The sequence below is a fragment of the Lethenteron reissneri genome, chromosome 9 (assembly GCF_015708825.2).
Source record: "Lethenteron reissneri isolate LAM-NWPU_2019-01 chromosome 9, ASM1570882v1, whole genome shotgun sequence".
Taxonomy (NCBI): domain Eukaryota; kingdom Metazoa; phylum Chordata; class Hyperoartia; order Petromyzontiformes; family Petromyzontidae; genus Lethenteron; species Lethenteron reissneri.
The window spans coordinates 10,582,513-10,601,295 of NC_083787.1; the positions used below are offsets into that span (position 1 = coordinate 10,582,513).

At 48.1% G+C, this 18,783-nt stretch overlaps 1 protein-coding gene across 3 annotated transcripts; it reads right to left on the bottom strand.

The window, feature by feature from the left end:
* Positions 1-1,866: 1,866 nt before the first annotated feature.
* LOC133340267 (coiled-coil domain-containing protein 68-like) lies at positions 1,867-17,175 on the bottom strand. Of its 3 annotated transcripts, none has more exons than XM_061548357.1 (10): positions 17,022-17,175; positions 14,721-14,891; positions 13,180-13,464; positions 12,181-12,427; positions 11,633-11,783; positions 10,779-10,851; positions 6,723-6,890; positions 5,485-5,637; positions 3,447-5,029; positions 1,867-2,991 (listed from the first exon to the last, which is right to left on the bottom strand). In XM_061548357.1, exons 1-9 carry the CDS (start codon positions 17,088-17,090, stop codon positions 4,961-4,963), a joined length of 1,386 nt encoding a protein of 461 aa, XP_061404341.1. In that variant the 5' UTR covers positions 17,091-17,175; the 3' UTR covers positions 1,867-2,991; positions 3,447-4,960. The 3 variants fall into 3 exon arrangements, with proteins under 3 accessions (XP_061404341.1, XP_061404340.1, XP_061404339.1); XM_061548356.1 differs by having other exon boundaries at positions 3,453-5,029; positions 10,698-10,851; XM_061548355.1 differs by having other exon boundaries at positions 10,698-10,851.
* Positions 17,176-18,783: the final 1,608 nt, after the last annotated feature.

The following is an 18,783-nucleotide window of genomic DNA, read 5'->3' on the forward strand; positions in this document are numbered from 1 at the left end:
GATTGGCCGACTCCTCAGTCGGTGGGGGAGGTGCACAGTTTTGTCGGTTTCGCGCCCTATTACCGAAGTTTCATTCCGCAGTTCGCGGTGATCGCCACGCCTTTACATGCTTTAACGGCTAAAGGCCAGAAGTTTAGGTGGGGAGAGGAGGAGGTCGCTTTTGTTACACTGCGCAAAAGCCATGCCGACGCGCCTCCCCTGGAGTAGCCGGACTTTCCCCTACCGTTTACCTTAGATACAGATACCAGTGACACGGGTCTTGGGGCTGTCCTGTCCCAAGTTAAGAACGGCGTTGCAAGGGTGGTAGCGTACAGGAGCCGCGTCCTGTCATCCGCAGAACGACGTTACTGCGTGACCAGGAGGGAACTCTTGGCCATGGTGCACTTTGTGCAACAGTACAGGCCTTACCTGTACGGTAGGGAATTCGTGGTCTGCACGGACCACGCGGTCCTTTAATACTCCTTGCGTGTGGATCAATCTTCGGGAAAACTGTCACGTTGGTGGGAGATCTTACAGGAATTTTAATTTTGGGTGATTTAACGAAAAGGGTTGCGGCATAGTAATGCGGACGCATTAGCCCGAATGCCGACACGGGAGGGCTGTGCTTGTTCAACGGGCACAGGACGATGTAAGCCACGGGGTGCGAAGCCATCCGGGGTAGTGGCGTCAGTGGAGAGCGCAGCACCCATTGGTAACGTTGCGCCGGTAGACGGAACGCTGGACCTCACGCCTGCCGAATGGGGTCGGTTGCAAATGGATCACGCGTCCTTGTTGCGACTCCGGGGGCGTGCGGAGCGGGAATGAACGAACCCTAGCTTGGCGAAGTCCTCAACGAGTGTGCTGAGGAACGGGTTGCTTATGAGATGGGATGAGGGGTTTCAACGCTACGGCCTGGTGGTTCTGTAATAAAGGACTCTTTCACTGGGTCTGTCTCCGTTGTCCTTTATTGTGGTTCGTACAACTTTGCCCGCATGGCGTCTCGCTCAGAGTCTCCTCCGTCTCCCGCTCGGCAGCCCCACTGCTGCCGTTGCTCTTGCAGACTTGCTGCTGGCTCACTATGCAGCCCCGCTGCTGGCTCTTCCCTCAGCCTCTCTATCCCCGACCTGCAGCCCCACGGCTGCTCTCTATGCAGCCCCGCTGCTGGCTCTCCGCCTCCTCTGTGCCCGGACACTGCTGGCCAACGGTGCCGAGTCCCGACCTGTGGCGATCACGCCACTTTCCACCTCTTGCCCTGCGTGGCCTCCTCCTGTCTTTATTCCCACACTCTCCCCCAGCCCTTCCGGTTCCTGCCCTTAAAAGCTCTCCTCTCCCCCCACGTAACCCAACTCCTCCCCCCTGTTACGTCATATCCGCGAGGCCGTTTACGCTCGCATTACAGTTCTTACAGTTTTACGGGGTGCGTTGACTCGAGAGGTACACGAAACCAAATTATTACATCTCGGCGTTCGGAAAACGTTACTGACGTTGCAAAGGGGGGGTGTTGTAATGACAGTGCGGAGCGATAGCGGACGGTGGGGCTCCTCGGGACCATGGTTACTAATGGAAAGATTACCGGGACCATGGTTGCTAATGAGTTAATGAGCATTCATGCGACAGGAGCCAATGGTAGGGAAGGACGAGTTAATAAGCATTCCTTAGATGGGAACCAATTTGATTTAGGCATTGGGTGTGGTCGGGCCCGGCGAGGATAAGTAGCAGTGTGAGTGAAGGTTCAGGGCACTGCATGGTGTGGGGGAATGGCGTCGTCGTGATCTGAGTCCGGGCCGTCTTCATCGTCCGCGAGTTGTCTTACAAGAAGAAGTTATGTCATCCCAGAATCGTGTCGTGTGAAACACCCGTGTATATATAGTCACTCGTAGTTGCACATTGAGTTATTGGTTGATATTTATTTGATAATAAACAAACAGAAGAGACGACGTTGTCTCTGCGAGCTATATTACATATGTCAGTCGATATGTGTGTACGTCGATGTGTATGTGTGTGTGATGAGACCATATGTGTGTGAGTCGATGTGTGTGTGTACGTTTATGTGTGTGTGAGTGTGTGTGGGGAGCGGTAGTGTAGCGGTTAGCGCGCTGCGCTGTGAACCCGGCAACCCGGGTTCGATTCCCGCTCACGGCAAAAACCGGTGACGGTTATCAGAACCGGTCCTGTGCCTCCCCTAGGTCGACTCAGCCTAAAATGAGTACCTGGTGCGGTGTGTAAACATCGCCACTAGGGAGACAAAGGCGGCCGGGCGTGGTGTTAGCCACCCACCCCTCGTGTGCCGTGCTCGCTGACAGCACTTGCCCCTACAGTCTGTTAAGGCTACACGGGGGATATTTGTGTGGGGAGCGGTAGTGTAGCAGTTAGCGCGCTGCGCTATGAACCTGGCGACCCGCGTTTGATTCCCGCTCACGGCCAACACCAGTGACGATTATCTGAACCTTTCCTGGGCCTCCCCTAAGTCGACTCAGCCTGAAATGAGTACTTGGTGCGGTGCATAAACATCGCCACTGGGGAGACAAAGCCGGTCGGGCGTGGTGCTGGCCACCCACCCCCTTGTGTGCCGTTCCGGCCTTTATAGGTGCTCGCTAACAGCACTTGCCCCTACAGTCTGTTGCTATACGGGGGATCTTTGTCTTTCTGTGTGTATCTAAAGTCGATGTCTGTGTGTGTAAGTCCGTATGTGTGTGTAGGGCAGTGTGTGTGTGTGTGTTAGTCCACGTGTGTGTGTCTTAGTCGATATGTGTGTGTATAAGTCTGTATGTATTTGTGTGTGTGTGAGTCCGTGTGTGTGTGTGTGTAAGTCCATATGTGTGTGTAAGTCCATATGTGTGTGTAGGTCCATGCGTGTGTGTGAGTCGATGTGTATTTGTAAGTCGATATGTGTGTGTGTTAGTCAATGTGAGAGGCGCAGAGGGTGTTGGAGGCCTTGGGGGGCAGGGAGGCTTCTTGAACGCCGGGCTCCAGTGAGCAGCCAGAGATGTCCTCTTCCTCAACCGGAGGAAGCTGTGGACAAACCGACCCATTAGACACTACACACAACTAAGTACATATACCAGCTCAACTGTGATTACACACAACAATCAGCACCCCCTACTGGCAGACAAATGCCGATTTCACGCCAGGTGCTGAGTCACCTTGTGCCCACAGGGACATCTGTCATTGAGGGTGCCCTTTCAAACGTGTTGAGATGAGATGTGATGTAAAGCACTCTGAGATGCCCCGGTGAACAGAAAGGTGCTAAATCATTCTTATCGTTATCATTGTTTACAGCAATAATGGAATTGTCTATAGATAGATAATCTGTATTTGTAAATGAGGACCATGACGGCTTAACGAGATGGTTAGACCAGCTCATCATTATCATCATACACTGAATCGTGTGTGTATGAATATATTATTTACGTTAAACGCAAATTATGTACTTGTGTGTGTGCGACGCACGAGTGCTGTGCGCTCACCTCCACCTCGCTCTGCAGATGCTGCTGCTCTGAGTGTGCGCTCTGCCTGTTGTCGCGGTAGGGCGCCAACTTGGCGTGCAGCTCCACCACCACACGTTCGTACCACTGAATCTCTGCCTGCAGAGATTCCAGCTGCCAATTCCTGTCAATGAGCTGTGGGCCACGGGAAAACGGCGGCAAAGAAACACAGAAAAGCATTTTAACGATTGCGTGCGGTTATTGTATAACATACAGATGCAACAACAGACACATAGAATCGCAATCTTTATTTATAATTGAGCAATGTAATGAGCTATTAAGCTCTTTTACACAGATGTCCATACACCACCTATGACCAAATGACCAGAATGCACCCAATCATCTCAGATCTTGGAAGAAAAGCATGGCTGAACTTCCATAGTGCTTGGATGGACGACCACCATCCATACAACCCACATATATGAATTAACCCAAAAGCTGCATTAAAATATCAGATTAAGATCGCTTTCCAACCAAACACGGGGAGTGAGATGCACGTAGCAGAGGGGAGCAGATGGTCTAGTAGTAGTAGGTACTTCTATTAGAGGTGGGATGGTGGATCGTAACGTGGTACAGTCCCTAAATAGAGGATGCTCCGTAACCCAGTACGCATCCATACTGTACAACCATTAGTATGAAAAAGAAGTGGATACAGGCAGTCATCAACTTATGAACACCTGACTTCGGAATACCCGACCGACGAACCTGTTTCCATGAAATTTTCGGTTACCATTGACTTAAAACGCAAACTCGCACTTGCAAACTGAACTGTGGAACTATTTTGTTCAGTGCAGCGATCCTCCACGAGATGCCATGAGTCAGCCTCGTGCTGGGAGTGAATGTAGGTGTGCACACGCACATGTGTGTGTATGTGAATGTGAGTGTGTGGGGAGCGGCACTGTAACAGTTTGCGCGCTGCACTACAAACCCAGTTCAATTCTCACTCATGGCCAACACCAGTGACAATTTTCTGAATCGTTCCTGGGCCTCCCCTAGGTCGATTCAGCCTGAAATGAGTACCTGGTGCAGTGCATAAACATCGCCACTGGGGAGACAAAGCCGGCCAGGCGTGGTGCTGGCCACCCACCCCCTCGTGTGCTATTCCGGCCTTTATAGGTGCTCGCTAACAGCACTTGCCCCTACAGTCTGTTGCTATACGGGGGATCTTTGTCTTTGTGTGTAACTCCATGTGTGTGTATTTTAAGTCGATGTCTGTGTGTGTGAGTCCATATGTGTATGTGTGTGTGTAGGGCAGTGTGTGTGAGTCGATGTGTGTGTGTAAGTCGATGTGTGTGCATGGGTCCATGTGTGTGTGTAAGTCCACGTGTGTGTGTGTCTTAGTCGATATGTGTGTATAAGTCCGCATGTAATTGTGTGTGTAAGTCCATGTGTGTGTGTGTGTGAGTCGATGTGTGTGTGTGTGTGTCAGTCGATATGTGCGTGTGTTAGTCAATGTGAGAGGCGCAGAGGGTGTTGGAGGCCTTGGGGGGCAGGTCTTAGGAGGCTTCTTGAACGCTGGGCTCCAGTGAGCAGCCAGAGATGTCCTCTTCCTCAACCGTAGGAAGCTGTGGACAAACCGACCCATTAGATACTACACACAACTAAGTACATATACCAGCTCAACTGTGAATACACACAACAATCAGCACCTCCTACTGGCAGACAAATGTCGATTTCACGCCAGGTGCTGAGTCACCTTGTGCCCACAGGGACATCTGTCATTGAGGGTGCCCTTTCAAACGTGTTGAGATGAGATGTGATGTAAAGCACTCTGAGATGCCCCGGTGAACATAAAGGTGCTAAATCATTCTTATCGTTATCATTGTTTACAGCAATAATGGAATTGTCTATAGATAGATAATCTGTATTTGTAAATGAGGACCATGACGGCTTAACGAGATGGTTAGACCAGCTCATCATTATCATCATACACTGAATCGTGTGTGTATGAATATATTATTTACGTTAAACGCAAATTATGTACTTGTGTGTGTGCGACGCACGAGTGCTGTGCGCTCACCTCCACCTCGCTCTGCAGATGCTGCTGCTCTGAGTGTGCGCTCTGCCTGTTGTCGCGGTAGGGCGCCAACTCGGCGTGCAGCTCCACCACCACACGTTCGTACCACTGAATCTCTGCCTGCAGAGATTCCAGCTGCCAATTCCTGTCAATGAGCTGTGTGGGCCACGGGAAAACGGTGGCAAAGAAACACAGAAAAGCATTTTAACGATTGCGTGCGGTTATTGTATAACATACAGATGCAACAACAGACACATCGAATCGGAATCTTTATTAATAATTGAGCAATGTAATGAGCTATGAAGCCCTTTTACACAGATGTCCATACACCACCTATGACCAACTGACCAGAATGCACCCAATCATCTCAGATCTTGGAAGAAAAGCATGGCTGAACTTCCATAGTGCTTGGATGGACGACCACCATCCATACAACCCAAGATAACACCTCTAAAAGCCCACATATATGAATTAACCCAAAAGCTGCATTAAAATATAAGATTAAGATCGCTTTCCAACCAAACACGGGGAGTGAGATGCACGTAGCAGAGGGGAGCAGATGGTCTAGTAGTAGTAGGTACTTCTACTAGAGGTGGGATGGTGGATCGTAACGTGGTACAGTCCCTAAACAGAGGATGCTCCGTAACCCAGTACGCATCCATACTGTACAACCATTAGTATGAAAAAGAAGTGGATACAGGCAGTCATCAACTTACGAACACCTGACTTCGGAATACCCGACCGACGAACCTGTTTCCATGAAATTTTCGGTTACCATTGACTTAAAACGCAAACTCGCACTTGCAAACTGAACTGTGGAACTATTTTGTTCAGTGCAGCGATCCTCCACGAGATGCCATGAGTCAGCCTCGTGCTGGGAGTGAATGTGGGTGTGCACACGCACATGTGTGTGTATGTGAATGTGAGTGTGTGGGGAGCGGCACTGTAGCAGTTTGCGCGCTACACTACGAACCCAGTTCAATTCTCACTCATGGCCAACACCAGTGACAATTTTCTGAATCGTTCCTGGGCCTCCCCTAGGTCGATTCAGCCTCAAATGAGCACCTAGCGCGGTGTGTAAACATCACCACTTGGGATACACAGGCAAATGGGTGTGGTGCTGGTCACACATCCCCTCGCATGCCATGCCGGCCTTCATGGTGCTCGCTAACAGCACTTGTCCCAACAGTCTATTAAGGCTATACGGGGGATCTTTGTGACGCCGAATGCTGTGCGCTCACCTTCGCCTCGCTCTGCTGGTACAGCACTTGCAGATCCTGCAGCTGTGCGTGCAAGCTCTGCAGGTTTTCGTGGGATGGTCCCAGCGCAGCATGCAGCTCTGCCACCATGCGCTGGTAGCCCAGAATCCCCGCCTGCAGGGATCCCAGCTGCTTGTTGTTCTCGATGAGCTGTGTGGGCCACGGGCATAAAGCAGCAGAGGAATATGGCAAAGCGTTTTAATGACTGCGTGCAGTTACGATAGAACATTCAGATATAACAAAGACATACAGAACCAGTATCTTTATTTTAAATATATGAATCTGAACAGCTATGAAACTCTTTCACATATGTCGATACACCATACCACCCATGACCAAATGACCCAGAATACACCCAATATTATATCTTAGAAAAAAAGCACGGTTGAACTTTGATAGTGCTTCGATGGGCGACCACCATCCATACAACCCAAAATAACACCTATAAAAGCCCATATATATGAATCAATTAACCCAATAGGTGCATTAAAAGGTAAAATTAAGGGATGGGATCGAGATGCACGTAGCCACAGGGAGATGGTCTAGTAGTAGTAGGTACTTCTACTAGAGGTGGGATGATGGATCGTAATGTGGTACAGTCCCTAAACAGAGGATGTTCAGTAACCTAGCGCGCATCTATACATCAGTGTGAAAAATAAGTGGATGTAGGCAGTCCTCAGCTTACGAACACCGGACTTACGAACATCCACATTTAAGAACCTGCTTCCATGAAATATATATATCTTTTTTAACATTGACTTTAAACGCGAGCTCACACTTGAAAATTTAACCGCGGAGCTATTTTGTTCAGTGTAGCGATCCCCCGCGAAATGTAATGACTCAAGCTCGTGCTGGGAGTGAGGCTTTGTGTGTGTGTGTGTGCGCGGGCGCACGTGTGTGTGTATGAAAGTGAATGTGTGGAGAGCGCCTTGAGCTCCTCCCTCAGCTGCATAAATACTGCCTCGTCTTTCTGAGCCTTATTACAGACAACGATCATTTTACCATCGTCATCATTAGCATCGTCATCATGAGCAGCCATGATCCGTCCACCTCTGAATGATTGTACTTTTTGTGATACTGCTGGATGAAGGTTTCCCTGAGCCATACCGGTCATAGGAATTGATTGATCATACTTCATCACACTGGTCAGCAAGAGGTGGTACACTCAAGACTGGTTCAGATATCACTGGCCATCGATGCTACCCATGGCTGGAAATCAAACTCCAACGGCTTGGTTCAAAGTGCAGAAGACGAATCACACTAAATTACTTTTTTGTATATAATCACAAATATTTAGTTTTCTTTCTACCTGTTTGTATATAACTTCCATTGGTTTCAAATGCCGTATGTTCTCCCTGTTGTAATCTGTTACATCGTGTGGTCTGTTTTAGTTACTTAACTCCCTGTATTGCATTGTTTGTGCATTACTTTGTTCATGATAAAACTTAATTTCTGCATTGTGTACTATTATTTCGACTGCACAATGACCATTCTGGTCTCGGTTACTCCTTTCATGTTCCATGATCACATTGTTTTTGATCAAGGCACCGATTTAATAATCGCGGGGGGGGGGGCGACAAATGTATCCCCGGCCAAATTGTCATTGGCACATTTTATATTTGGCGATTCAAGCACGACAACCGCACAAGGGCCTTGCCCTCTTGTGAACGCTACCACAGATGTCTTCAAACTAAAACTGTCATTATCCTTATTTTACCACAGAGCTATATAACTCTATTTCAGAAGCGACCTGTCACAAATGAAAGTTCAAAGAAGTGGCTAATCATGTGGAAATCTTTTGCAGCCAAATAATCTAAACACGTTTCTGAATGTGGAGGGAAAAACCGGAGGACCCAAAGAAAATCCACACGACCACGGGGAGAACATGCAAACTCCAAATATACAGGTGTCAGGCGAGGTAGTTAACATCTAACATCTCATCTTCTTGGTTCTTTCGGTAAAGTCACGTAGAAGGGAAGTAATAAAATAATAAAAATAAAACATAATAAAACAATTCTCACGACGTTTCGGCCACAACGCAAGCAGCCGTCCTCAGGTGAAAACCAGGTCCGTCGAGGCGACAGAGTCTGAATGAAACAGCACACGAGCTTGGAGCATATATATAAGCTGGGCGCATTGACAAATGAATTTGCATATCAAAAGAAATTTAGCATATTTATGGGAAATGCAGGAATGTGATTAGTACTGCATATGCATGTGCATTATGCAGGATTAACAGCATCAAAGGGAGCTGCAGTTACTGCTGCTGCTGCAGTTGCTGCTGCTGCAGTTTCTGCTGCTGCTGCAGTTGCTGCTGCTGCTGCAGTTGCTGCTGCTGCTGTTACTGCTGCTGCTGCACTTGCTGCTGCTGCTGCAGTTGCTGCCTTATCCATTTTAATATAACACTATGTATTATTCTACCCACCCTAATGTGTATCACACTGCTATATGTTTACTATACAATTACGACACCATACATTACTCTGCACACTGCACCATGCCAGTGAGTGGAACGCGGTCTGAAAGTCACCGTAAACGTGAACACAATCAGTTAAGATCCGAAATGGTTTATTACGTCCTTCCAATGATTGCTAAGGACGTAATAAACCATTTCGGATCTTAACTGATTGTGTTCACGTTTACGGTGACTTTCAGACCGCGTTCCACTCACTGGCATGGTGCAGTGTGCAGAGTAATGTATGGTGTCGTAATTGTATAGTAAACATATAGCAGTGTGATACACATTAGGGTGGGTAGAATAATACATAGTGTTATATTAAAATGGATAAGGCAGCAACTGCAGCAGCAGCAGCAAGTGCAGCAGCAGCAGTAACAGCAGCAGCAACTGCAGCAGCAGCAACAACTGCAGCAGCAGCAGAAACTGCAGCAGCAGCAACTGCAGCAGCAGCAGTAACTGCAGCTCCTTTTGATGCTGTTAATCCTGCATAATGCACATGCATATGCAGTACTAATCACATTCCTGCATTTCCCATAAATATGCTAAATTCCTTTTGATATGCAAATTCCTTTGTCAATGCGCCCAGCTTATATATATGTTCCAAGCTCGTGTGCTGTTTCATTCAGACTCTGTCGCCTCGACGGACCTGGTTTTCACCTGAGGACGGCTGCTTGCGTTGTGGCCGAAACGTCGTGAGAATTGTTTTATTATGTTTTATTTTTATTATTTTATTACTTCCCTTCTACGTGACTTTACCGAAAGAACCAAGAAGATGAATCCCTGCAGTCACGAAAGCTTTAAATCGAAATCTAACATCTCGCCACCATGGCGCCCCTCTTCAGTGCCAATCATGGCTTCGTCACGCGTGCCCTTGCGAGAGGGGGTAAATTAGTTACAGGCCTAGTCAGGGCTTGTCTTGTTTAGTCAAATGTAATTACCTCATCCAACATTCACCTATCTGCAGGCAAAATTAAAAGGCATGATGGGGGAACCGATCCTGTGGTCACAATTATACATTTTGCCATATAGAAATGCATTATCATACTACATTAAAAAAAATAATAATGGCTGATTGCCTTCCTGGCTGCATCTACGTTACTTCATAACCCCTTCAGGTTTCAGCCACCTGTGATTAAGCCAGGTACATATGTGCAATAAGTTAATCAACTTAGCCTGGTCATCAATGACTGCACAGAAAAGCTCAGGAAAACAATGTTGGCTTTGCACTAAATCGAGCTAAATTCCAACTCTGAAAACCAAAGATCTGACTGTTTTGTGATGAACATTACTCATTACCCTCCATAGCATAGCATGTATCAAAGTACTTCCTCCTATTGTGTGGACCAGAGGGCACTTAAAGATTTCTCAGAAGTAGTTCTGTGATATATGCTTCTGTGGACCATTCTCTAACCTGCGATGGTGCACTGCTCAGCGGATGAGGACAGACCCCACGTGCACCCAAATAGAGGTGTGGGGCTGCAGCTTAAGCCTCTAGTTACCTGGTGCTGCAGCCCGTCAATCTGGCCGCGCATGAAATTCATCTCCGCATCCGTGTGATGAACTGTGTACTGCAGCCGCACCACTTCCTGTGCCGTCGCAGCCTCCTCTGCCCTGGAGACTCCTAGCTCAGCCTTGATGAACTCCATCTTGCCCCTGTACAACACCACAAGGAGGCAGCACGGCGTCAAGCACGGGCACGCCCACGCTCGCTAACTCGCTCGCTCACTCGCACTGAGAATCCAACACAGAACCGTGGAAGATCTCACACTGCACTGTCCTATATATCTGATCTAATTGTATATTTATGAAGCGAATTCACTCAAAGCGTTTGACATAGTAAAAAAAGTGACAGAATTTAATAATTTAGATGGCAGGGGCATACAAGGGTTAAAGAATGAGAGACCGTGACATAGGGTACTTCAGGATCACGAATGGGTAGGGGAGGTAAAGGAAACAGCGGGGCAAGGGGAGTGAAGAGGAACAGAATGGGCATTCGAGAAGCGGTAAGCTGAAGGCCGCGGTGCGTATGTGCAGATCACGAAATGTCAGTAAAATCAATTCCATGGGCATGGTGCGACTCGCGCGACAAGCAGAGCAGCCTGGGAACGTTTTTCAAACGTGGATTGTATTACAAATTGTTCCTTGATTTTCTACTTTCCCGTGTATCCATCACTCAACCTCAGTCACCCTGTGTTCTGCTTTTCGGAAGAACACGCTCGCACATGCGTGATCTGAACACCTTGGACGTTGCACGTATTTGTCCTCGTGCCATGAGTCCTTGACGTGACTCTACCGCCATCCCACCACCGCTCACCTCTGCCACCTCGCTACGGACTGCCATCCCATCACTCCCACACCCGCTGAGCACCCTCCTAATCACGCCCCCCATACCCCCAATCTCACCGTCGCTCCCACCGGTGCCTGCGCTACGCACCTGGTGTTGTCGAGCTCTTCCTGGGCACGGCACTTCTCATTCTGCAGCATCCGCTCGCACTCCACCTTGTGCTCGCCTAGCCGCGCCTGCAACGCCACCAGTTCTGCCTGAGACAGCTCTGCAAGCTGATGCTGTTGCTCCAGAGAATTGGCTGTCGAAAGGGACACAAAACCACGGCGATGAAGACAGCGGCAGCAGGTGGAGAAAGAGCAGCAAGCATCAGGAGGAAGAGTAACAGCAGCGGGAGTAGTAGCAGAGACTCAGGGCTAAGAGGAATTAGGTACCTCAGACCTATTCACCAGCTTTCATTCAAACAGGGTCCAAAATAACAATACATGCACAGGAAAGACTTAGCGAGAGAGCATTTAGTAAACCCAGTGCAGTCCTACCATGTTAGACAGTGGAAGTGGTCCACATGTGAAATGTTTCTAGTACTTAGACTCATTTAAACTCGTAAAAATAAGTTATTGGTGCATAGTGGTCTACAAAAATGAGTGTTCAATGGGTCCGTGGATTTAGAAAGATTGGGAGCACAGGCCCCTACCCACCAGTCTCCTCGAAGCAAGTGTTGGTCTCCTGCAGCCGTTGCTGCAACTCCAGCGCTTCATGCCGCAGGGTGTCCACCTCAGTTTGCTGCGCCTCTTGGTTGGCATAGAGGTCACGCACGGTCGCACTCAGCTCCGCGGCCTCAGCGCCCAGCCGCTCGGCTTCAGTGCCACGCTCTTGTGCCACTTCCTGTGCCACCACCAGGTCGGCCTCAGAGCGCTGCAGCAGCTCGTCACGCTCCTTCAGCTCCTGCGGGAGGAGAATGGGCAGTATCTAAATTACAGGTACTAGGTGGATTGTTATCATTGTGTAGTGTTGTAAAGGACGGACTTGTAAACTTCTTTATGGCACACACTGTTTATTATCTTAATACACAGTCCCTATCACACAAAGGGGGTATATGGTCCCCTCACCCATTACCCTGAGTAGACACAGCCTCCGGACCTTGCAGGCTATCTAATCTCCCTGCTATCCTAGCGTCCTCTGGCTGGACCTAGGGGATCTCTCCCCAACCACTGGTTACACTGAGCCCTAGCCCTGATAAGGGCTGGAGGGCTTGGTCCAGGGTCCTAGATGTCTTCGGCCAAGAGCTCTCAGCGCTCTGGCTTTTCTACCTGTTCGTGGCCTGGTTGTCCAATCCCCGGCCACCTTGTAGGACCCTTCGATTGGTCCTTCCCAATCTGGCGTTTGGATCCTACCTCACCCCCTTTGACCCTGACCGTTTGATTGAGCGGGATAACCTTGTTTACGATCCGCTCTCTCACAGTTTGCGAACAGCGAGTAGTTAACACCACTACAATTGCAAGATCGTGAGAGGTTGTGGTGGTGGCTTAAGGGAGGCTTACATCCAGCAATGGATGAACCTTGGCCAATTATGAAAAGAGCTCCAAGGGATTATGTGGCTTATGAAGTATTTTCCAGGACACCAATCAATGGCCCCGAATGACAAGGGAGCTAGAGTGTGGGTAGGGGGGGGGCTGCTGCGAGAGTGGAGGCCTCACCTTCTGCAGGACCGCGATGTGCACGACGTGAGAGTCGTACTCTGAGTCGGCGTGCGTGTGCGATGCACGATATTCGGCCAGCTCCATGCGTGCCAGATTCAGAGTCTCCTCGTGGTCCTGTCTCAGCTGCTCCTGAAACCGCTCAGTCCTAATCGTGAACTCTGCCAGCTCCGATGACGCGGCGTTGGCGTCGTGCACGGAACGCTCCTCGGCCTCCCGCTCACCCCGCCGTGCTGCCTCCAACTCCGCCTGCAGGCTGTCGATGGCCTGCGAGTGCACCCGTAGCTGCTCACGGACAGATGGGCACAGTGGCACAGGCACGTGTATGCATAGGTGGGCAGCCCCTCATCACAGACACGTGCAGCGTGCAGATGAGGACAGGTAGAGACATACTGACACACGCAGTATGTAGTTGTACAGAGAAATAGAGACAGAGACATGGGCAGGAGGCACACGAAAAGAAATATAGAAATGACAAACATGCAGAGACATATACACACAAAGACACAAGCAAGGCACATGTAGAAATTTGGACACATGTACGGAAAGTCACAGTGCATATGGAGAGACATGTACATAGCCACAGGCACAACATGTACAGGGAGACAACGTAAGCATGCAGAGACACGGGGATCGAGTACAGAGACGCACATGTGCCCATAAAGGTGGCACACACCCATGGTCGTCATCAACATACCACAATCACGTTTAAAGAGAATATAAAATATTTCAAATAATAAAAGAAATTCCAAAAATATAACCATGATATATCAACCATTTGTAAGCATGCATATAACATGGATACACTCTTCATCGTAAGATTATGAAGAAATTCCAAGCACCCAAATTATCGTCTTCAAATGGAGTCAATATTCAGGACAACTCACAATGCCATGTCGGTCATGGGGATGTGTTTTACTATACTTCCCCATGCTGGTCAGCCCCATACAGGTGTATTAATCAGTAAAACATACTTCATGCTCATTCTGTGGGGAGATGCTATGATACAAAAATTGTGTTTGATCTGCTTTTTTTCTTTTTCATTTTCAACAGTATTAGGAGTCAAATTTAGCCAAATTAAGTACAGAACCAAAATATTATTCGTTGGGTTTTTTTGTGCACTCATTGGCGACCAGGCTGAGACCACCAACTCATTACGCTTGGGAACCCGGTTAAATCACTGGTTGGGCGGCTGTAATCTGGATTTGATCCTGGCATCTCAGCAGTGCTGGCACAGCCACCTCCCAGAATGCACTTATTTAATGGTCCATTTCCTTGACATTCAGATCGCACTCTGAATAAAAACTCAACACATTCATCAAAAACGATGTACTCAATAGGGCAGAACATCTAAAAGGCGACGTTTCAGGCAATGGTCCTTCTTTACAGCAATATCCATTGCAGTCTTATTGACGAATATGTTGAGGTTTTGTTATCCATGCTTGTGCGCCACGGAGCTTCACAACGAGAACACGTTTAATTTTAGCCGCGCTCCGTGCAACAAGGGGACGGGGAGGGGGGTTTGGCGGCAGCCAGGATACCTCCTCAGATCGCTGGATCTCTAGTTGGTGCAGCATCTCGTGGAGGCTCTTATCCTTCTGGCTCAGGGCGCCACGCAGGGTGTTAAAGTGCGCTCGTGCCCTGCCCAGGTTGGCCCGCAGGTTCGACACCTCCTGAGACAGCTGGTGCATATCGTTCTCCGGCATTGGCAACTGCGACGGGAGCAAGGGCACATGGCATGGGCACGTTAGCTCCTCCCAGTGTAAATCCTGCCTTAATTCGCATCGTGACGGACGCCATTTGACACGGATGGTGGAGACAACACCATTGCACATGGCAAGTGAAGTGCCTCATACGCAGGTAGACACACATCGGACAGATACGCTGACACCCACACACCCACGCAAGACAACACGATTCCTCACAGCCTAAACACCGTGGTAGAACACGCAGCAGCGTTGGTCTCAGAAACTCACCCACCGCCATCTCTGTTTACATTCGCTCAGCCAATGAGAGTGACGAACGCTCTGGGGCAACCAGCAACCAACCCCCGCGATTCAATTATGACGATGTATGGTCACAGGTACATAAAAAAAAAGTTTTGATAATTTTGTCAGTGTTGTTACAATATTTTTTATTCAGTTTTATCACATTACGCTCTGAGCCACCGCAGCGCTCGCCAGTTTTTAAAAGACACCCTGGTCCGCCGACGTGTTTGCTATTCCTTGGTCTCTCTTTGCCTTGTTTTCATATTTTTAGTGAGCATCTTAGCCCCAAAATGTCTGGAAAGAGGCCTGCAAATGTGTTAGTGCTGGAAATGAGACCAACAGGTCAAGGAAAAGTATCACTTAGAATGGTAACATGCAAGTGATAAGGCCGGTCGAGGTGGGTGAGCATCAGGCGAGTACATTACATAATACTTATTGATAATAAATATGTATTTGTTTTGATACAATGTTTACCATGTTTTATTACTGTAATTAAATTGCCCTGATACTGACACCCCAATGAAGCCCTCATTTATTGTTCATAAGAGACAACACTGTCGGGAAGGCATCCCCATATGTACAATGGTATAATAACCCTTCAAGCGCTGATTCGATGAATGCCTTTATTATGATGAATGCTCACTTCTCCACCTACGCATCTTGAGCGCTAAGTGAGGACTGCCTGTATTAATTCCATACAGGTTTCCAGCGGTGGCCTCCACTCCAGCCTAGCTTTGTCTCCCCTCTCTTGCCAAGTACAACTCTACCATCAAAACATTCTGTGAAATGAATACGTGATTGTTATAATTGTACTCTCCATTTTGCTTCGTTCTACTGCACAGTTTAAAGTATTTTTGTTTTAATTACTTTTAAAATTTTATAATCATAAGAGAATTTCAATATAATATTCTGAACATCTGCAGTTTTAGTTGGACGTTAAATATTTTAAAGTGAATTTTATGCTAAATTTCAGCTTTCCAACCCCTCCTTTTTAATACGTATTTTCTCCTACAACATCAGAGTGTAGCGCCACATTAAATGCGCACTACAATGACAATAGTTTAAAGTGATTTGAAGCATGTTTTATTTTCAAAATGGAAATATGGTTTGGGGGGGGGGGCAGAGCTGTGACGTCATATTTGAGGGGGTCTGACTTTTGGTGACGCCGTGTGACGAGGGGGGGGGGGGTTAAAAATCGCCCAAATTTGCGTGACGTCATTTATGGACGGCCCCTAAGTCAAGATTAGTAATGTAATTACCAGCGAAACGTCGTACTCAAATTCTAAATGTTGTGGATTCACTTCAAACACACCCGTGGGCTGAAGAAGTAACTAATTGGCGTTTTGTTAACGTGACACATTTTTTACTGATTGGCCGTGTCGGGTGGTGGAGGGTTGCGACGCATTTATAATAACGCGATCTCACCCAAAACCCGATATGAATGACGTAACAGACATTACAGTGGTGACGTCATTGGCTCCACCCTATGTGGGCGGAGCCAACCCTATATGGGCGGAGCCTACGGCTCGTCCTTATCGCGTCACCAAATGCCACGTGACCCCCAGGCACAGCTGCTGGACAACGGCAGTTGGTCCGAGATGCTGTCACCATGGCAACGCAAACAAGGACCACCTTGCCCAGAGAAAGCTCCTTCCGACTAAAATCCTTGATGAAACTCTCAATCTGTGATATTCAACTATGAACCTCCCTACCTACATATCAAGCGTTCAATTTTAAAGTTAAACTTAAATAACGGAAAAAAAATCGATATTTTTTTCTCTCGATATGATCACGGTATTTATTTCGTATAACTCCGATCGATACCGCTGAAAGGCAAGAGGTGGCGCCACTCACCTCCACTGTTGACGAATTCGGAGTCTCCAGCGTCGCTTGCAACTGCTGCGCTCTCTTGAAGAACCTCATAGTTCCTGTTGGGGGCGCAAGAGATAGAAGCAGCCGCTCAGCTCGCTCGCCCTGTCGGAGTGACGTCAAAGCCGGAGGTGACGTCATTGGCCCCGCCTACTGTGGGCGGAGCCAGAGCCCGTGAACCCCGCCCCCTCAGACACCCAATGGGGGCAGAGGAAGCTCCCTGCGACTTGAGACTCGGAGCCTCCTCGCCACGTGTCGAGAGGTCAATGTCGCAGTGAAATTCACTCACGAGGCGACTGTCTCTGGTCTTGGTGTGCTCCTTTGACTGTCGGTGTTTTGCCGTCTTGCCCAAGCTTGGATATGATGTTGACAAATCTACAGGAAGGTTTGTGCTGCACAGTTTGTTTTTGCACTACATATTTATTTGTGACTTGATGACATTTTCGCAATCCTTACTCAAGTATCCTTTCATCTTCTTGGTTCTTTCGGTAAAGTCACGTGGAAGGGAGATAATAAAATAATAAAACATAATAAAATAATACAATTCTCACAGTGAGAATGTGTGATAAATAAAACATAATAAAATAATACAATTCTCACAGTGAGAATTGTATTATTTTATTATCTCCCTTCTACGTGACTTTACCGAAAGAACCAAGAAGATGAATCCCTGCAGTCACGAAAGCTTTAAATCGAAATTCAAGTATCCTTTGTTACATTTTGTTGTTGATGCAACCGGCTGACCCGTCCCTTCTGGGCGTGTGTGAAAGAGGACGTCAAGCTCATGAGATCCCTCCGGGATAAACACGCGCACGCGTGTAGGTAGATGTAGCAGACACGAATAATTTACTAAAATTCCGAATGTATTAAGTACTTTGTTCAATGTTTCGTCACAAATCAAACATCGAGAATAAGCAACAAATATGCAACACTCCTGAGACGGGCACCTCCCTTACTGACCTCACCTCGTCCTCACCCCTCTGCTCGTTATCTTCACTCCTCACCTCATCCTCCTATCCTGTAAGTAGCAGACACGTACAATCTGTTTTTTACCTATATAAATGTAATTTTGTGTCTCTGCCTGTCTGTGAGTGTTCACGCGCTTGCGAGGGATTTGGCTCTCAAACGGTGGGGTTCGCGTAAACAAAAATTAGCCAGGTACCACGCCGGAAGCCCCGTGCTTGGCATAGGCGATTCCCTTTTCACGCCCGTCACCTTAAAATTAGTTCAGTTAGCGTCTTTTGCCGATTTTTCTTTATTTAAAGATAAAGTTTCGCGATTGTTTATTTATTTCCCTTCGCCGCGCGCGGGCTGACAACGCAGCCAGCTGCACTTGCGCACAACGCGCACGAGGTGACCCCCCAGCAGCAATCCGCACGCGCCGTCGCCAAAGGTCAGGCGCACACTTTTGTATTATGTGCATTTACTAGCAGAAGTACCCGGCGTTGCCCGGGTGAAAAATATATTTCTTAATAACCTTACATATACACACAGATACTAAGGTATTGTCAAAGCCCGGTGGGCTTTGACAATACCTTTCACCACTCACAACTCACCCTCACCATTCACCCTCACAACTCACCAATCTCCCTCACCACTCACCCTCACCACTCACCGTCACTACTCACCAATCACCAATCACCCTCACCACTCACCGTCACAACTCACCGTAACTACTCACCAATCACCAATCACCCTCACCACTCACCCTCACCACTCACCGTAACTACTCACCAATCACCAAACA